Raw genomic sequence first — 21,597 nt, forward strand, 5'->3', positions numbered from 1 at the left:
TGGTCAGTACAGGACCAACGCGTTTCGTCTCAGCAGACTTCTTCAAGAAGTCTTGAAGAAGTCTGCTGAGACGAAACGCGTTGGTCCTGTACTGACCACCCACTGTTTTCAAGCTAAGTTCTGAATTCCTATCCTTTTATATTTCTCGTTTATTGACAAAAGTTTTTTATTCTTGTTTTTAAAACCATTCTTTGAAACTGTTTTACTCTCGTATATATTAAAATCTATTTTTATAATTTTACAATATCTTTTGTCTTCTAATTATAAGCATACATAAACATTGTTTTTAGCCACACTCGTCGCCAGTACCCCTATCCCCCCATTTTTTATACTCTCTAACAATACCATACCAGTGTTGTATTTTTAGGGGTGGGCTGACACCATTTTAAAAGGTTACGTGGGCTTGTAGCTTTTTTAACAAAAGTTTATAATTCATTCATATAGTTTTACTGAGATTTTAACCCCACAAGTGGCGCTATACTATCTTTTTTGCACAATATATATATATATATATATATATAGGAATAAAACATAATGGAAAAGGCGCTCATAGTGCAGACTGTTTATTCAATTTAAAAACAGTAACAGGTCCACGGACAAATTGTATAGGACTCGTACCATATAGCACACGCTGTGGGCTGGTTACCACGCGGTTCAAAGAAAATCCACTGGCACAAACTGCATACCCGCTGGCCGCCACTCGGGACCACACACCGCGCCGCCGGCTATGGTATAGCCGTGACTCGTCGGGAAACCTCTCTGGATCAGACAGTGGGAGCAGCTGCACAGGTGGACACAGTGCGTCAGTCAGGCCACGCCCCAACGCATTTCGTATCACACTTCGTCAGGAGGCTGGCCTGTCTGACGCTGAGCTCATGTTTTATGTCCCTGGGCTGTGTGTGCGCATCAGCCCACACTGCTCAATTAGTGGCAAGCACAGCTGAGCACTATTATGGCTCCAGGTAAAAGTGTTTAAGACATGCCAATAAAGCACTTTTTTTCTAAAAACATAACAACAGAACATTTTTAACACTTTTTAGCCTAATAGCAGCAACTTTTAGCTTAAAAGACCATACATAGATCACAGGCAATGAATAGCAAATACTAATGAACATTTCATGACATGTACACAAAACACATACATATAATGCAATATAAATAATATCTATAAAAAATCTTTACTTATAGGAGGGAGATCACAGTAGTTAGATTCAGGGAGTGCACACAGAGAGAAGGTACCAGAAGATACTTCAGAACACTAAACTCTACACAACTGACAGGAGAACTTTCTCTTAAGCATTTCTCTCAGTTAATCACAGCTAGATCCCTTGTTACATGTTGCTTAAAGCAACAGTAACCATTATTCGTTTTATCACTTAAGATCGTTTCCAGCTATTTTGTTACCTACTGCACATATTTGTAACAGTATTGCTAATATTGTTCAAAACTGCTAGCAGACACAGAAAGACTGATCTTTATCATTCTGGCCTCAAGGGTATCAGTAATATAAACTATATGTCCGGAATAGCAGCTGTCACAATCAAGGGGAATAGAGAAAATATCAGGTAGCTAGATTACACATAAAGGTACTAGTAATAATAAAAAGTAAAATAATGGAGACAGAAAAAACAACAGAGCGAACAGAGGAATTTATCAGTGACTACCAAATCATGTCTTGATAATTCTGCAGTACAGAGATAGGAATTTTCTTCATATTTTTCTCTCTACCCCTATATTCTCATATTGGAGTACTAAAAGCAGGGAGAAAGTAACTATCCAATTATTTAACCCTACCACGCTTATCTCTGTCTGATGAATGGGGTGATCTCATATGTTTAATTTAACCCCTTAGGAATCAGAGTGTCTAGAGACAGGATCCAGAAAGTTTCTCGTCTCAGCAGTTGTTCCTCTCTGTTTCCTCCGTCCTTATTTTGAGCAACATGTTCAATCCCCATAAACTTCAATAAACTAGTGTCAGCATTGTGGCATTCTGTAAAGTGTCGGGGGATACTATGATTTAGAACCCGTTTTTTTATGTTCCGGGTATGCTCTAAAATTCTAATCTTCAAGACTCTTGGTTTTTCCCACGTATCTTAGTCCACATGAGCAACTCAATACATATATGCAAAAAGGTGTATTGCAGTTAATAAAAGACCTGATGTTATTGGAAGAACTCTGCTTATTATTTCCAGAAAACGTCTTTTTTCCATTTTCTGCATTATTACATACCTTACATTTCCCACAACTAAAGAAGCCTTTCAGACCATCCAGGAATTTTTTTTCCATATTTCCATGAACCTTTTTTAGTTTACTCTTAGATATCATGGATTTGATGGTTTTAGCCTTTTTGTAAATGATCTCTGGTTTGCTGTTAAGTTCAGGTCCCAGGACTGGGTCTAGCTGGAGGATATGCCAATTTTTTCGGACTATCTTTTCTAGCTCTCGGAATCCTGCACTGAATTGTGTGACTAAGGGGCAAAATAATTTCTTTTGATTCTCCCTTTTCTTATACTGAAGGTGGCCAGTCCTTTCTTTTAGCCTAGCTTTTTCTCTAGCTGTTGACACAAGTTTTTCTGGGTAGCCCCTTTCAGTAAATCTATCAGTATACATCTGAGCTTGTTCATCAAACTTAGATACATGGGTGCAATTCCTACGAAGTCTAGTGTATTGGGACAGGGGAATGTTTCCCTTCCATTGCGGAAGGTGACAGCTAGGGGTATATTTACTACGATGGGAGTTCTATTTAAGATGGGATGTTGCCCATAGCAACCAATCAGCATCTACTTCCCATTTATCTAGCACCTTCTAGAAGATGATACCTGGAATCTGATTGGTTGCTATGGGCAACATCCCATCTTAAATAGAACTCCCATCTTAGTAAATTTACCCCCTAGTGTAGTCTAAGTAGCTGTTACTGTCTACCTGTTTGAAATGTGTGGAGGTTTCAATAACACCAGAGCTTTGAAAATTTTCTGTTGATAATACCAGGTCAAGGAACTCAAGACGGTTTCTACTAAAAGTACCCGTAAATTTAAAATTGTATGAATTAATATTCATCTCTTTTAGAAAGTCATTCCACTCTGGCTCGGTGCCCTTCCAGAGTTCTCCCAATAACATCAGGTCTTTTATTAACTGCAATACACCTTTTTGCATATATGTATTGAGTTGCCCATGTGGACTAAGATACGTGGGAAAAACCAAAAGAGTCTTGAAGATTAGAATTTTAGAGCATACCCGGAACATAAAAAACCGGGTTCTAAATCATAGTGTCCCCCGACACTTTACAGCATACTTGCCTACCTGACCCTCTCCATGAGGGAGAAAATGCTCTGTTCCTGGACTTTCCTGGTAATGTATGATTGCCATCACCTGTGGTGAGCTAGTTAATTGATAAGAAAGGTGCCTCACCACAGGTGATGGCAATCATACATTAACAGGAAAGTCCAGGAACAGAGCATTTTCTCCCTCATGGAGAGGGTCAGGTAGGCAAGTATGCTTTACAGAATGCCACAATGCTGACACTAGGTTATTGAAGTTTATGAGGATTGAACATGTTGCTCAAAATAAGGACGGAGGAAACAGAGAGGAACAACTGCTGAGACGAGAAACTTTCTGGATCCTGTCTCTAGACACTCTGATTCCTAAGGGGTTAAATTAAACATATGAGATCACCCCATTCATCAGACAGAGATAAGCGTGGTAGGGTTAAATAATTGGATAGTTACTTTCTCCCTGCTTTTAGTACTCCAATATGAGAATATAGGGGTAGAGAGAAAATATGAAGAAAATTCCTATCTCTGTACTGCAGAATTATCAAGACATGATTTGGTAGTCACTGATAAATTCCTCTGTTCGCTCTGCTGTTTTTTCTGTCTCCATCATTTTACTTTTTATTATTTCTAGTACCTTTACGTGTAATCTAGCTACCTGATATTTTCTCTATTCCCCTTGATTGTGACAGCTGCTATTAGGGACATATACCGGTAGTTTATATTACTGACACCCTTGAGGCCAGAATGATAAATATCAGTCTTTCTGTGTCTGCTAGCAGTTTTGAACAATGGAGGTAATTCTGAGTTGATCGCAGCAGCACGTTTGTTAGCAATTGGGCAAAAACATGTGCACTGCAGGGGGGGCAGATATAACATTTGCAGAGAGAGTTAGATTTGAGTGGGTTATATTGTTTCTGTGCAGGGTAAATACTGGCTGCTTTATTTTTACACTGCAATTTAGATTTCAGTTTGAATACACCCCACCCAAATCTAACTCTCTCTGCACATGTTACATCTGCTCCACCTGCAGTGCACATGGTTTTGCTCAACTGCTAACAAAATTCCTGCTGCGATCAACTTGGAATTACCCCCAATATTAGCAATACTGTTACAAATATGTGCAGTAGGTAACAAAATAGCTGGAAACGATCTTAAGTGATACAACAAATAATGGTTACTGTTGCTTTAAGCAACATGTAACAAGGGATCTAGCTGTGATTAACTGAGAGAAATGCTTATGAGAAAGTTCTCCTGTCAGTTGTGTAGAGTTTAGTGTTCTGAAGTATCTTCTGGTACCCTCTCTCTGTGTGCACTCCCTGAATCTAACTACTGTGATCTCCCTCCTATAAGTAAAGATTTTTTATAGATATATTTTATATTGCATTATATGTATGTGTTTTGTGTACATGTCATGAAATGTTCATTCGTATTTGCTATTCATTGCCTGTGATCTATGTATGGTCTTTTAAGCTAAAAGTTGCTGCTATTAGGTTAAAAAGTGTTAAAAATGTTCTGTTGTTATGTTTTTAGAAAAAACGTGCTTTATTGGCATGTTTTAAACACTTTTACCTGGAGCCATAATAGTGCTCAGCTGTGCTTGCCACTAATTGAGCAGTGTGGGCTGATGCGCACACACAGCCCAGGGACATAAAACATGAGCTCAGCGTCAGACAGGCCAGCCTCTTGACGAAGTGTGATACGAAACGCGTTGGGTCGTGGCCTGTCTGACGCACTGTGTCCACCTGTGCAGCTGCTCCCACTGTCTGATCCAGAGAGGTTTCCCGACGAGTCACGGCTATACCATAGCCGGCGGCGCGGTGTGTGGTCCCGAGTGGCGGCCAGCGGGTATGCAGTTTGTGCCAGTGGATTTTCTTTGAACCGCGTGGTAACCAGCCCACAGCGTGTGCTACATGGTACGAGTCCTATACAATTTGTCCGTGGACCTGTTACTGTTTTTAAATTGAATAAACAGTCTGCACTATGAGCGCCTTTTCCATTATGTTTTATTCCTAGAAATCAATCCTGCTCCAGGAGTCCGGAGCCTTCATTGGGAAAGTGCTGCGGTATTTATCCTATACCTGTGCTACAACTCAGAGGTTTCTGGTGCTTGTAATTTTCTCTACCGTTGAGAGAAAAAGGACTGCCAGCGCACCTGCACACCTTCTAATCGAACTGATATATATATATATATATATATATATATATATGAAAAAGCAACTATTTTTCATTGAAATAAATACTTTCATTAAATTAGTTTACCTAAATTAACAAAAAAAACTTAATTTTGAGGTAATTTGATGTCAATATTTGTTTTTAAACACAATAAAGACATGTAATTATTGGCCCAATTAGGTTAACTGAAACTTCTGAATGCCAAATTAGTCATTAGGGGGGTGTCCGAAGGGCCGTCATTTCATCTGGGCTCAATGGGCACTTGCCCAAGGGCCCCAGGAGTATAAGGGCCATAGGCAGATAGCTTTTTCCAGGGGTACCAGATTTTTTTTAAATCGGCCCTGGGGAACCAGAGATATTCGACTTCAAAACAGTGGTCCCCATCTGAGCCTGATAATTGCTCTCCCCAGCAAGATATCTCGGGTTCTGTCTGACTTAGATGTTTTCTGAGGGCACACTTCTAAAGTTGGGACTCTCCTCTTTCGGTCGACACTGGTAGCTTGTCTCTATTATGCCCAGAACCAGAGATAACAGCCTTCCAGCAGCTAGTCCCTGCACCAGCTCCACACACCTGGTATGCAGTTTTATATTTTCACTGGTGGATTGCTCTGGCCCCTGAACTCTGATCCCAGAGTCCAAAGTACATCCTGAAAGGTGGGACACTAGTTTCTTTTATCCTATTGAAGCTAAGAAATCAAGTCATGTACCGCAGCCCCTTCATTCAGCCCAATGCCCCCTTCTACAGTTTAGTGTTCTCCCTCTCACCCCATCTCCCACCATCTGTGCAGTAAAGGAGTAATATGCAAAAATTACTGCTCCAGGGGGGTATATAGGGAGTGCACGTGAGTGCAACAATGCACAGATAAAATTAAAGCAGATAATCTTACAAATGCAACAATGCACAAGATGGAATAAATATAACAAATTATTTGTAAATGCAACAATACACAGGCTGGAATGAATGTAACAAATTATTTGTAAATGCAACAATGCACATGATGCAATAAGCAACTTAAATATAAATGCAACGATGCACAAGGTGGAAACAATAAAGGAAAATAGGCAAAGACAGTGCCTGTGTGGAAGTTCCACACCAAAACCTGAATACAAGGCTAGCTAGATCCAATCAGGAAAGTAGTCAGACAGGGTCTCAGAATCACTGGTGTTTGCAGGCTGACAGGTTCTCTCTTAGAGCAGGAACTATCACCAGCGATTTGGGGAGTGAACTGGAAGCACTTATAAATGCCCTCCAACCATTCAGAACCCTAAATGCTAAACAAGTGCAGTTGCCCTGCTGCACGTAACCTATTTCCTAAGCAACGGGGGAATGCCGTCTGTCTGCGGCATCCCCGTTGCTAGGAGTCAGGCAGCGCACAGCGTCAACCTGTTGCTAGGTGCTGGGAAGGGACCAGAAGACCTTGTGCCCGGCGTCAACCTGTTGCTAGGCTCTGGGCGGGGACCAAGAGACCTTGCGCCGGGTGTCTGCCTGGGGGGGTCAGTGGGAGGTGCGGCGTCCCGGCACCAAGTCAACGGCTGGGACGCGTGCCTCCCATCGCTAACAGTACCCCCCCTTGAAGAGGGATTTCTGGGGATATTTCTTGAAGAATCCTTTCTTAAATTCAGGAGCATGGAGGAACTTCCCAGGCACCCAGGCTTTCTCCTCAGGTCCATAGCCTTTCCAATGAACTAAATAATGTACTTGACCCCACACAGACTTGGGAGTCCCGGATTTTCTTTACAACAAATTCTTGACGTCCCCGAATCATGACTAGAAGAGGTCTCCTGAAACCTCTTACTTTAAATTCTTTAGAAACAAATGCCGGTTTAAACAAAGAACAATGGAAGGTATTACTGATTCTCAAAGATCTGGGTAATTGAAGATGGAAATCAACAGGATTGATTTTCTGGATGATTTGAAATGGTTCAATGTAACGGGGACCCAATTTCTGAGATGTCTGGCGGAGCCTGATGTTCCTGGCAGATAACCACTCCACTTCTCCTACTTTGAAAGAACAAGATTTCCAAAAACTGTAAGCAGATATCTTAGACGGGGCTGGTGCATCCTCCAAGGCTTGATGAACTTCCCTCCAAATCCTCCTGAGGTGAGACACGGGAGAAAAAGAACTAGACTGTTGTGATGGAGTTAAAGTATTAAATTTAGGATGAAAACCGGAAACACAAAAGAAAGTAGACATGGAAGTTGAAGAAAGTTCAGAATTATTGTACGCAAATTCTGTAAAGGGTAGGTGGTCAACCCAATCATCCTGGTATTTAGAGATGTAACACTGTAACTATTGCTCCAACGGTTGAGTAACCCGCTCTTTTCGCCCAGTGGACTGTGGATGATACACTGACGAGAGACTGATATTGATCCCCAGTTCTGCACAAAAATACCTCCAGAAACGGGCTACAAATTGAGAGCCTCTATCTGAGACGATGTCTTGTGGTAAGCCATTAATACCTAATATGTGTTGAATGAACAATGAAACAAGATCCTTAGCATTAGGCAGTTTAGATAGGGGAATGAAATGAGCCATTTTACTGAAATGGTCAACTACTACCCAGATGACTGAGCATTTGGAAGATCTTGGCAGGTCCACAATAAAATCCATAGACAAATGGGTCCATGGCTTGGATGTTACAGACAGAGGAAGTAATTGTCCAGAAGGAAGAACACGAGAAGACTTGTTTTTGGCACAGACATGACAGGCCCTAACAAACTCCTGAACGTCTGTCTTGATAGTTGTCCACCATACTGAGCGAGAGAGAAGGTGTAAAGTCTTAGTAACCTCTAGATGTCCTGAGGTCTTGTTGAAATGGAACTCAGATAACACGGCTGATCTGAGTTTCTCTGGAACAAACCGGAGACCTTAAGGAGTCTCAGATGGGGCCTGAATTTGTGCTGACTGGATTTGAGAGGCAAGATTAATGGTGAGACCAGCAAGAATGCATCCCGGGTAAAGAATTGGCTTCGTAAGCTTAGAGACTTCATGGTTAGACAAAAAACTCCGGGATAAAGTGTCAGCTTTGATGCTTTTGGAGTCAGGCCTATAAGTAATTACAAAATTGAACCTAGCAAAGAACGCCCATCTGGCTTGACAAGAGTTCAATCTTTTAGCAGATTCATGACTTGCCCCCTCCAGCCAGTGCCTCCATTCCTCTACAGCACATTTGACTGCTAAGAGCTCTCGATTTCCTATGTCATAGTTGACTTCAGTAGGGGAAATTTTTCTGAGAGAAAAAGGCACAGGGGTGGTTTATGACTGACTGGATCCTCTTGTGAAAGAATGGCTCTAACGCCTACTTCAGAGGCATCCACTTCTACAATGAAGGGCAGATCTGGATCGGGATGCCAGGGAACAGGAGCAGAGATAAATGCTTTTTTAAGGTCCTCAAATGTCTTAATTGTCCGTGGTGACCAATGAGGAGGATCAGCACCTTTCTTGGTTAAACACACAACTGGGGCTACAACTGAAGAAAATGAATTGATAAATATTTTGTAATAATTTGCAAAACCAAGGAAACGTTGAGTAGCTTTTAGATTAGAGGGACGTACCCGTTCCATAATTGTCTGAAGTTTCTTAGGATCTATAGAAAAACCTTTAAAGGTGATAATGTGTCCTAGGAAGGCCACCTTCTCTACCTCAAATTCACATTTCTTAAGTTTTGCATAAAGATGATTTTCCCTGAGCTTGGTGAGGACTGCTTTAACATGAGATGGGTGTTCTTTGAGGGAGGCAGAGTATATCATCTAAATAGATGACCACAAATCTTCCTAGGAATGTCATTTATGAGATCCTGGAAGACGGCAGGGGCGTTGGAGAGTCCAATAGGCATTACTAAGTACTCGTAGTGTACTGAGTGGGATTTGAATGCGGTTTTCCACTCGTCCCCCTGCCGGATCTGGATTAGATTGTATGCTCCTTGCAAATCAATCTTGGAGAAGAATGTAGCATTTCTGAGCTGATCAAATAAGACGGAGATCAGAGCAATGGGTATGATTTTTTTATTGTTATTTTATTCAATTCCCTGTAATCTATGCATGGCCGTAATGAGCCATCCTTTTTTCCAATGAAGAAAAAGCTGTCTCCAACCGGTGACTTAGAAGGCCCGATAAAGCCTTTTTCTAAACTCTCCCGGATGTATTCCTCCATAGCTTTCATCTCGGGCAAAGGCAGAGCGTAAAGGCAACCTTTAGGGAGTCTAGCTCCAGGAATAAGATTGATTGCACAATCATAAGGACGGTGAGGAGGCAAAGATTCAGCTTTCTGTTTGGAGAAGACATCCATGAAAGACAAATATTGGGCGGGCAACACTTCAGGGACTAAGAGGGCCGAATGGGCCAGCACAGTCAAACATTTGGTAGCACATTCCATGACCCAAGAAACAAGATCTCCAGTATTCCAGTTGAACACTGGGTTAGGAGTGTTTAGCCAGGGGAGGCCCAGTACAATTGGAGTGAGCGGACACTCTGGGTAATTCAGGGTTGATTGCAGCAGCAGTTGGGCAAAACCATGTGCACTGCAGGTGGGGAAGATATAACATTTACAGAGAGAGTTAGATTTGATTGGGTTATATTGTTTCTGTGCAGGGTAAATACTGGCTGCTTTATTTTTACACTGCAATTTAGATTTCAGAGTGAACACACCCCACCCAAATCTAACTCTCTCTGAGCATGTTATATCTGCCACACCTGCAGTGCAGATAGTTTTGCCCAACTGCTAACAAATTTGCTGCTGCGATCAACTCTGAAGAAAGCCCATTGTACAAGGTAAAAAGACAACTCTTCACAATGTAACATTTCGACAAAAAACTGGAGGGCTGGAGTCCGGGCACTCACCCGCCCGTTTTGAAAAGGACTTCCATCCAAACCGCAGACGGAAATTGGAGGATAAGGAGTCTCCTGAGGAATTCCTCGGGCAAGAGCAAATTCCAAGTCCAGAAAATTTCCGGCAGCACCAGAATCTACAAAAGCAGTTACTTCAATTGAACCAGAAGGGGTAGTTATCCTAATAGGTAATAAAGAATTATTCGGGGAGATGGAACAGAGACCCGAGAAAATGCTCCCTGAATTTCTCGGGACTACTTGTTTTCCATCTTCTGCGGAAAAGTGTTCGCCAGATGCCCCTTGATCCCGCAATAAAGGTATAATCCCAGACTGCAACGTCTAGCCTTCTCTTGAGATGTCAAACGGAAAGCCCCGATTTGCATGGGTTCCTCAGCATCCCCCGCAAACTCTGACACTGTCCAACGAGATGAATGTGTGGGAACCTCTTTCTCCATTCTCCGATCCCGGATCCGCCTATCTACTTTGATGGCTAACTCTGTTAGTGCATCCAAAGTGGCCGGGGTAGGATATTTTTTTTTTTCCGTGAGCCAGAGCTCCGGCCGGGCAATTAGTCAAGGGAGGCTGGAGCTAGTGTGCTTGTGTGGGAGCGGAGCGGGAGGTTCAGCAGCCAATAGCACAGGGGTTGGGTCAGTGAGGGAAGCTGTCTGACAATGGAAATCGTTACTGCACTGCACGGGGCCCAAGGAAGACTGACTCGAGCGGCGCGGTGGAGGACTCAGCAGGAGACCAACGGTGGGACAGGCTTACCACAGACACTGAGGTAGCAGCTGGATCAAGTAAGCACAGCAGATTTACGGGGAAGCTGCATGTAACAAGGGGGAGGGGGGGGAGAGCACAGGTGGGACTGGGACAGGACGGGGGGGGGGGGGGAATTGTGACAAAGTGACTAGGACAAAAAAACGAGGGGAGGGGAGTTGTGACACAGTGGCTGGGACACAGAAGGGGGGTTACACAGTGGTTGGGGCAGATCACGGGAGGGCTGGCACAGTGGCTAGAACAGAAGACAGAGAGGGGGATTGTGACACAGAGGCTGGGAGTTTGCCCCTGCAGGGGGAGGTGTTTTCTTCCCCTGAGGCTGCAGATTGCAATAGCAGAGAGCACTTCCCATTGGGGGCCACTCCCTTACTAATACATCAGCCCTTTCTGGCTTCTACGAAATGCAGCTTATGCAGTAGTAGCAAGGCTGTTTCCTAGCAATGCCAGGGCTAAGCCCCGCCCCTGCTGCCGGCAGACTTAAGCCCTGTCTTCTGGTGATGTCAGCCATTAATCAGCAGGACAGGGAGCCAGCAGACAGACCCCCGGTCAGACAGATAAGCAGTAGCCACTGCTGTATATACACATTAATAGAAAAAAACAAGGAAGTATAATAGGATGTTTCTACTTACGTGATGTTTTAGAGGCAAGAAGTGTGACCTTTTGTCCGGCAAGCAACTGGAATCCTAACACATTAAGCTGGTCATCATCACTGCGCTCAACAAAATCTGAGAGACATATTAAATAAAAGTTATACAATAATAATTCTCTATGACAGCATGCTGGGCGGCTTTGCCCTACTATAGGCGGCCCCCAGAATGCAAGTGAAAGGATTGCAAATTCTGCTACATTGCAATCCATACTGAGTGTTTGTATACATAAACATAAAGTTTCGATTTATCATTAAAGTATCCTTATACCCTTATACATATACATATAGTTGTAGTATTGGTTGACTATGCGAACTAGATCAATATCTTACTTACTTAGTACCAACAGGACTGTAAAGGTCAAGAAGGGCATGTTGTATGTATAATGTTATTCAAGTTATTAATAAAATTTGTTATGAAAATTACCTGCTATGGGTGTATTATGATATGAGGTTTATCTTAGATTTTGTTTAATCTCAATCTCACGTTAGACCTAAACCACCATTTAGGAAATCTGTGGTCATTAACAGGCTACAATTTTAGGCATAAGGCGGCTCTCACGGTGACTTGTAAATAAGAGTCTGAAAGCCCAATTCTGAGTCCAACATTTCAGAACCTTCACTGTGGTTTTTTCATCAGGAAGTCCTGATGAAAAAAATGCAGTAAAGGTTTTGAAACGTTGAAGACAGAAATGGGCTTTCAGACTGTTGTCACCATGAGTGCTGCCATATGTCTATTATGGGGTCTATATGTTTTGGCCATTTTCGACAAAGTCAATCCGACTTTTTTTAAAGTTGGATTGACATTGTCGAAAACGGGACTAAAACCTGTTGGATTTGGCTGCTAATCCGACAAAACACGTGGATTCGCAGCTAATCCGCCGATCCTCGTGTTTTCCAACAAGCCAGAAAAACGGCAGCCCCATTAAATAGGTTGAATCATGATTCGTCCTAAAAAAGTCGGAAACAGTCGTCTTTCCAACTAAATGGCAGTTCCAACTTCAATTGCATACTGCCCTAAAAAAAATATATATATATACAGGTTGAGTATCCCATATCCAAATATTCCGAAATACGGACTTTTTTGAATGAGACTGAGATAGTGAAACCTTTGTTTTTTGATGGCTCAATGTACACAAACTTTGTTTAATACACAAAGTTGTTAAAAATATTGTATTAAATGACCTTTAGGCTGTGTGTATAAGCTGTATATGAAACATAAATGAATTGTGTGAATGTACACACACTTTGTTTAATGCACAAAGTTATAAAAAATATTGGCTAAAATGACCTTCAGGCTGTGTGTATAAGGTGTATATGAAACATAAATGTATTCTGTGCTTAGATTTAGGTCCCATCGCCATGACATCTCATTATGGTATGCAATTATTCCAAAATACGGAAAAATCCGATATCCAAAATACGTCTGGTCCCAAGCATTTTGGATAAGGGATACTCAACCTGTGTATATATATATATATATATATATATACACACATATATACACACACACACACACACACACACACACACAGGTTGAGTATCCCATATCCAAATATTCCGAAATACAGAATTTTTTGAGTAGGACTGAGATAGTGAAACCTTTGTTTTCTGATGGCTCATTGTACACAAACTTTGTTTAATACACAAAGTTATTCAAAATATTGTGTTTAATTACCTTCAGGCTGTGTATATAAGGTGTATTTGAAACATAAATAAATTGTGTGTATGTACACAAACTTTGTTTAATGCACAAAGTTATTAAAAATATTGGCTAAAATAACCTTCAGGCTGCGGGTATAAGGTGTATATGAAACACAAATGCATTCTGTGCTTAGACTTGGGTCCCATCACCACAATATCTCATTATGGTATGCAATTATTCCAAAATACGGAAACATCCGATATCCAAAATACTTCTGGTCCCAAGCATTTTGGATATGGGATACTCAACCAGTATGTATGTATGTATATACACACACACACACACACACACACACACACACACACACACATATATATCAAATGCAAATAATATGTTACACTTAATACTCACCTGGGAATAGGTTTATCAGATTGACTGGAGGTTTGTTGGTGTCAATAGTCAGTTTGTGATTTGCTGTTTTTGTTGGTTGTATAGGGAAACACACTAATCGTAAGGGAAGACGAAATTTACACTGCGTAACTCGAGGGACACCTGTAGTAAAGAAAAATATCAAGAAAAAAGTAACATGAATAGTAGAACTTTACATGTAATATCCATTATCATAGTGCACTACTTAAATCTCTACCATTCTGGCAGAGGTGGCCAAACAGTGTGTACTGTACATTCACTTTATTCCCAGTAGCTGTCAAATCAGAATGTTACTTCAGAAAATCCACATGGATTAACACTGTAAATGCACTCTATATGTTCACAGTTATTTGTCTATCCTGAATAAGATTCATTACAGTCAAATATATAATAATTTTAATGAAAAAAAAACAAAAAAACAGTTATTTGCAAGCTTAATACATTTGACTAAACCATCTATATAAAAAAAGTGCTGGCATACCTGGCTGTACTTATTGCCTACTGTTGATTAGATGTGGAAAAGGGAAGGACAGGTGTAAAATTACTTTTAATTTAATTTGGAATGTGATCAAATGGTATACCAGCCTTGTGAGCAATGAATCTGTGGCCTAACTCCCTGATTGCTGGTAATTTTTAATTTGTACTAACACACAGATATTCTGTCTATGTTCAATACATTTGTTTCATTGCATGGTAATTGAAAGCAGTTTGGGGTATATTTACTAAAGCTTAAAAACAGACAAGTGGTGGTGTTGCCTAGAGCAATCAATCAGATTTTAGTTATAATTTCTCTGTTGCATACTAGAAAATGATAGCACCTGATTGGTTGCTATAGGCAATACCACTACTGGTCTGTTTTAGAAGCTTTAGTAAATCTGGCCCTTAGACACAGAATGAAACACACATTTGTACAAACATTACATCAAGTTAAAGTTTTTGCTAACTTGGTGAAGCTAGAATTCTCGACCTAATCTGAGTGTAATACAAGGGCAATAGAAAGCACTATGATGCTAATTCAGACCTGATCGCTAGCAAGCGATTTTTTCACTGCAGTGATCAGATAGTCACCGCCTACAGGGGGAGGGTATTTTAGCTGTGCAAGTATGCGAACGCATGTGTAACACAGCTGTACAAACAGATGTTGCGCAGTCTCTGCGCAGCTCAGGACTCACTCAGCCACTGCGATCACATCAGCCTATCTGGGACCGGAACTGATGTCAGGAACCCTCCCTGCTAACGCATGGACACATCTGCGTTTCTCCAGACACTCCCTGAAAACAGTCAGTTGACACTCACAAATGCCTTCTTCCTGTCAATCTCCTTGCGATCGCCCATGCGAACAGATCCATCGCACAAACCCATAGCTGAGTAGCGATCCGCTTTGTACCTGTGCGGTGGATACGCATGCGCAGTTTGGACAGGATTGCCTGCTGTGCGAAAACGCATAGCAGCAATCAGGTCTGAATTACCCCCTATGTTAAGTATAGGGCAGTAGCAGCGACAGTGCTCGAGAGTATATGCAAATACATGCAGGCACCATAGACTCTGACAAAAGTGCCTCCTGACGGCAGAGTACCTGTATTACTTTTGCAAAAACATCATACAGACAGATGAAACATTGCAAGATGGTATCCTTAACTAAGGGGGTAATTCAGAGTTGATCGCAGCAGTTAGCAGTTGGGCAAAACCATGTGCACTGCAGGTGTGGCAGATATAACATGTGCAGAGAGAGTTAGATTTGGGTGGGTTATTTTGTTTCCGTGCAGGGTAAATACTGGCTGCTTTATTTTTACACTGCAATTTAGATTTCAGTTTGAACACACCCCACCCAAATCTAACTCTCTCTGCACATGTTATATCTGTGACACCTGCAGTACACAAGGTTTCGCCCAACTGCTAACAAATTTGCTGTCGCGATCAACTCTGAATTAGGCCCTAGGGACCATCATCTTCCCCCACTATATCCAATATTTGTTGCGCGGAGAGCAAAGGAAGGACACATCTGTACTGCGTACACCGACACCATTTAGTACTTTGATAACAAACACCATTGAAACTGTAACTTTGCGGCTTTTGTATTTTATCCAAATAGCTACAATCACTTTCGTAAGTAAAATGTTTATAAATAACAGTCTTATTATTTATATTAAGCTCCATCTTATTTATTAACAGTTATAGCGCCAGCATATTCCATTGATCTTTACAATTGGGAACAAACAGTAATAAAACCAAGACTGGGTAATAACAGACATACAGAAAGGAAAAAGGGCCCTGCTCACAAGCTTACAATCTTCTGTACATTGTCTAAATGTAATATGATGACCACTGGTTTTAGATGATTAAGGCTAATTTGTTGGTAACACCCATGGGCAAAATTACTTTACACATTATAATCGGTTATGGCTGTCTGGGATGTTACAATGTGGCTGTGGGAAATCTCTGCCCTGTTCCCACTCCCAAGTCTCATCTCTGTGCCTAAAGTGTCAACCAGGGGGTACAGTCTGCCCCATTACAGCATAGTTGTGTCTACTGTATGTTGCCCACATGGAAAGGACCATGAAGTGACAGCACAAGAGGGTAGGAGAGGACTTCCGCCCTTACAGCATGTTAATCTTTTATCTATTCTCCATTTGTTTTAGGTTATTTTGTATTATATATGCTTCGGGCTCGCTGTCTCGCACCGCTCTGCTTCGCTCGCCACAGGTTACTATTCCAAATATAGCAAAATAGACCAAGAATATCAATGAGTGCACTAGCAGCTGGAATTTAGGTGATCCTGCAAGAGGCTCTTCCAACCTCCACCATACAATATACAAAAGAAAATAAACAAGATACCACTTCACCAGTGCTTAGTATTAACTGCTAGTTCCAGTTTTCATAGAGCTGTTTTGTCCATCCTTCTATTTTGTTCATATGGGTGTATTGTATATCAATGACACCTCAATCCGGAACCGGAGGACAAAGAAAAAAGTGCAATAGTGTAATACTTTTTTTTTAAAGGTTACACATTTAATACACAAACAATATACAATGTAAAATACATGGAGACATCCAACAAATGAGCCGCTGCACGCTGAGCTAGCCTTGAAAAAGACCTGGGGAGGGTCGGAACGCGTGGGTGCTCAAGGAGACTGTTGTCCGGTGCGTGACGGTGGTGGCCCACTTGCCTGGCGGTGAGGGAGCGAATTGGAGTGAGACGAAGGACCCGTAGCTGCAGCCAGGAGGACTCTTTCACTCATATGCGCATAAGAACTGATTGCATATCGGTTCTCATCTACAGACGGTAATTGTGTGCCTACACTTTATACTCGTCAAGCAGCGGCTCATTTGTTGGATGTCTTCATGTATTTTACATTGTATATTGTTTGTGTATTAAATGTGTAACCTTTTAAAAAAAGTATTACACTATTGCACTTTTTTCTTTGTCCTCCGGTTCCGGAGTGAGGTGTCACTGATATACAATACCCCCATATGAACAAAATAGAAGGATGGACAAAACAGCTCTATGAAAACTGGAACTAGCAGTTAATACTAAGCGCTGGTGAAGTGATATCTTGTTTATTTTCTTTTGTACTATTCCAAATAGTTGGTGACATGGACCCAGGGGATTATGGGAAAGGTCCTCTCCACGAAGGGTAACTAGGTGCTACCATTACAGCATGTGTGATTGTCCTTTGTATCTTGCTACATGAAGGCATCTGTTAATGTGACAGTAATTTGCTGTAACATATGACGCATAATTGTGACCTAAGTCACATTTGCCAGCAGCGGTTATTGGATGTTCTTTCATCCTATCATTATACATGTGATACAGGTCACTAAAGAGCATAGGTGAACTCCATCATAAAACCTTTAAAAGCGGAGAAATATTTTAAACATTGCTAATAAGCCTGGACAGTGGACACACTGTTTTTGTTTTAATTGATATTTTGAAAATGAGAGATAAAAATACATAAGATAAATGAATCTAAGAAATCTGACATCTATACATAGTAGCTAACCTGGATAAATAGATTACAATATATACAGTAATGTATATACTGTAGACTAGATATAAAGTTTGGAAAAATATGAAGGCTAACACACAGTCCTGCAAGTGCCAAGTGTTTCATTTTGTGCATATGTCTATTCTTTTGATTACAAGGGTAATACATTGGTACTGTGATGGCTGAGATCCTACTGCTACTATAGTTAACATTTCTGCAGCTCACGTGAATAGTTCACGGAAATGGAATGCAAACATAAACAAAGAAGAAGTACATTAAGCTGTATTACCAGATGGGCAGTCTCCTAGAGTAACATTTTCCTAATCTCTTTGACTCCATTATTTCCTGTGGTGAGGAACATACACAATCTAAAGTTCTGGTTTCACACGAAACTAAAAGTAGCTTAAGGCAGTTGCCACCTACTGTACTTTCAGGAATGCTTTATATTCCAGTTAGCAACACGTAATGTGTGGCTAATTGACAAAATCAGTACTGACAGATACTGTGAGGAGAAACTGGCCAAGGACACACTATATGGCCGACCAACACCAGTTACACAAAATATAAACATACATATTAAATATTAACATACATACATATCGCACATCGCGATCCAACTGGAATTTCTGCATTTGCGGTTGCATGCGCTGGGCCCATCCTGCACATGCGCGCGCATTTACTGCGGGTGACCCGCACTAATTACGAACGCCTCTGCCTGATTGACAGGCAGAGGCGTTCGCGGGGACGGGATGGGGCGGCAACGTTCCATTTCCAAGGCGGAGACAGAGCATTGTGGGGGCGGGGAAATGGAGGCAAGGCGGCATGAACAAGGGGGGGAATGGGCGTGATCGGGGTGACTGTGTGATGTCACACGCAGCAGCTCCAATCAAGATGCTTCCCTGCTTACTGCGACCATGCACTAATTGCGGCAAATAGTTCGGATCGCAGATGGGGGGGGCGGCGGTTAGCATGCTGGGCGGCCTTGCCCTGAGATGGGCGGCCCCCAGCATGAGAGGCAAAGGGTCCAATATGTAATAATGCACAAGACAGAGCCCATAGGAGTGACCTGCGCTATGCATCGTTATGCTTTACTGTATCTGCAACTTTGTACTAATTACCTTGCAACAAAAAATGTTAATCCTAAGTACCTAGAATATGTGAACTAAGGGCCTTATTCAGTAAGCATCGTTAATGCGATGAGATCAAACTTTCCCTTCTAACGGGCCAGTGCGGATGCGGAGGGCCCGTACTGCATATGGATCGGGAGATACGATCGCATCGCAGTGATGCAAACGCCTCTGTCTAATTGACAGGCAGAGGCATTTGCGGGGCTGTGACGCAGCATTGCGGGGCATGGCGACAGAAATACAAGCGGGTCCGGGCCATTTTCACGTTGGCCGCGTGACATCACAAACAGCGAAACAAAACATGGCGCTAGTGCGCCTGCATATGCTGTGTATACAAACGGAGGGTGACCCCTAAGATGATTATGCACAGGACAGAATATTAATAACAGCGAATTTCATGAAACCAGCCAGTTTATGAGTATTCTACATATTTAATGTCGTAATTCTTATTGGGCTCGAGGTGCACCCGAAAGCAAAAATACAGTATTGGGGTTTGGGGGTGAGTGAGCAATAGAAGTTCACTATAAGAAGGCTCTCTTTGTGGTGCACTCTTTTATTAAATTTGATTTGTTAGTTATTTAAAACATACCGTATATACTCGAGTATAAGCCGACTTTTTCAGCACTTTTTTTTGTGCTGAAAAAGCCACCTCGGCTTATACTCGAGTCAGCTTTAAGAGGGACACGGAGAGCACAGCGCGCGGCTCTCCTGTGTCCCTCCTGCATCTCCGGCGGCAGCGGCATCTGTGTGGTAAAGGAAGTGCACGAACTGGCACTTCCTTTAACACACGCCGCTGCCGCCGGAGACGCAGGAGTGACACAGGAGAGCCGCGTGCTGCGCTCTCCGTGTCCCTCCTTCAGAAGACAGCGCGGGAGCGACGGAGGGTAAGTATCTAGCACTGTGGGGCATATCTGGCACACCTGGCACTGTGGGGCATATCTGGCACACCTGGCACTGTGGGGCATATCTGGCACACATGGCACTGTGGGGCATATCTGGCACACCTGGCACTGTGGGGCACACCTGGCACATCTGGCACTGTGGGGCACATCTGGCACTGTGGGGCATATCTGGCACTGTGGGGCACTGTGTGGCATATCTGGCACTGTGGGGCATATCTGGCACTGTGGGCCATATCTGGCACTGTGGGGCATATTTGGCACTGTGTGACACATCTGGCACTGTGGGGCACATCTGGCACTGTGGGGCACATCTGGCACTATGAGTTCTGTGTACGGGTAGAGCTGCATTTCCCACCCTAGGCTTATACTCGAGTCAATAAGTTTTCCCAGGTTTTTGTGGTAAAATTAGGTGCCTCGGCTTATATTCGGGTCGACTTATACTCGAGTATATACGGTAACTTTTATTTTGTAATAGCTTAAAATAATATAACAAGTTTTAAACAATGATAGTATGTGGAACAAAGAAAAATATTTTTTGTGTGAATACATTCATAGGAGCAAGGTAATTAATCATAAAATCCAAGCTCCAGTGTCTAAAATGATCACAATGATTGATCCATGTGATGGGTAATAAATTACATTGGATCTTGAGTAACTCGTTATGCGAAAATATAATAATTACATTCCCATTGATTATGGGCAGTGTAATCAAAAAAATATTTGATTTGTTAGTTATAAATAACTAACAAATCAAATTTAATAAAAGAGTGCACCACAAAGAGAGCCTTCTTATAGTGATCTTCTCCTATTGCTCACTCACCCCCAAACAGCGCCTGCATATTCTACCTGGCTATGTATTCAGGGGCTATCTCTATTTTGCCGGGTCTGCAATGCGATTGCAATTGACACCAATTATCATGCCTTGCCCTGGACTGGACGGCCCCCAACATGCGATCGTATGCAGTTGCAGTTTTGCTGTTTTACCAAAACAGCAACTGAAGCTGAATAAGGTCCTAAGGGCAGAACACGCTATGAGCCGAAATTCACATTACAGCACACGCTATGACCCAAAATTCTGATTTTACCACATGGTATGAGCCGCAATATCACATTATAGGACATGGTATGATCCAAAATTCACATTATAGCACACGGTATGACCCACAATTCAGGGACAGGGAGAGTGACAGCAGGGATTGAGAGAGTGACAGCAGGGACAGAGAGAGTGACAGCAGGGACAGAGAGAGTGACAGCAGGGACAGAGAGAGTGACAGCAGGGACATAGGGAAGCAGGGGAACATTACCTGATATGTGCAGCGGAGGTGCGGAAGGGACTGTGGTTGTCGGTGGCGGATGAGCCCATGGTCTGCGGGGGATGCGGCGGTACTAAGCTGTCCTTCGTCGCTGTGGCATTGATGTTCCTCTGACCACCGCAAGTTGTGGTCTGCGGTGGTCAGCTTTCAGTGGCGGTGCAGTGTGCGGCAGTGAGTGCTGGTCAGCAGCGGGCGGCTGTGATATAAATATATCATTTTTTTACATTTATTTTTCCCTGTCCCTGCAGTCCAAGTGATCTTGCCCAGATCACTTGGACTGCAGCTCACCCCTAGATCACGTGGACTGCCGCTCACCCCCAGCTGCAGTCCAAGTGATCAGGGGGTGAGCTGCCCAGACACTTACCACCAAGCACAACTCCCCCCACCCCCCTCTCACCTTAGTGGTCCTGGTCCCTCAGTCCCGGAGGAAGCAGATGCTGGCGGATATGCTGAGGGCACGGAAATAGAGGTAACAGTGCTGGCCGCCACTGCAGCTCCAA

General features: G+C 42.5%; 1 protein-coding gene across 4 annotated transcripts in view; it reads right to left on the minus strand.

Moving 5' to 3' along the window:
• BBS9 (Bardet-Biedl syndrome 9) overlaps positions 1 to 21,597 on the minus strand; it is an 853,332-nt gene that overhangs the window by 426,246 nt on the left and 405,489 nt on the right. For all 4 annotated transcript variants that reach the window (XM_063922539.1, XM_063922541.1, XM_063922538.1 and 1 more), the window contains 2 exons: positions 13,752 to 13,892; positions 11,679 to 11,774 (listed from right to left, as the gene is read on the minus strand). In XM_063922539.1, the coding sequence (XP_063778609.1) occupies positions 11,679 to 11,774; positions 13,752 to 13,892 (237 nt within the window). The remainder of the gene's footprint in view (positions 1 to 11,678; positions 11,775 to 13,751; positions 13,893 to 21,597) is intronic.

This window comes from Pseudophryne corroboree, chromosome 5, assembly GCF_028390025.1.
Source record: "Pseudophryne corroboree isolate aPseCor3 chromosome 5, aPseCor3.hap2, whole genome shotgun sequence".
Classification (NCBI taxonomy): domain Eukaryota; kingdom Metazoa; phylum Chordata; class Amphibia; order Anura; family Myobatrachidae; genus Pseudophryne; species Pseudophryne corroboree.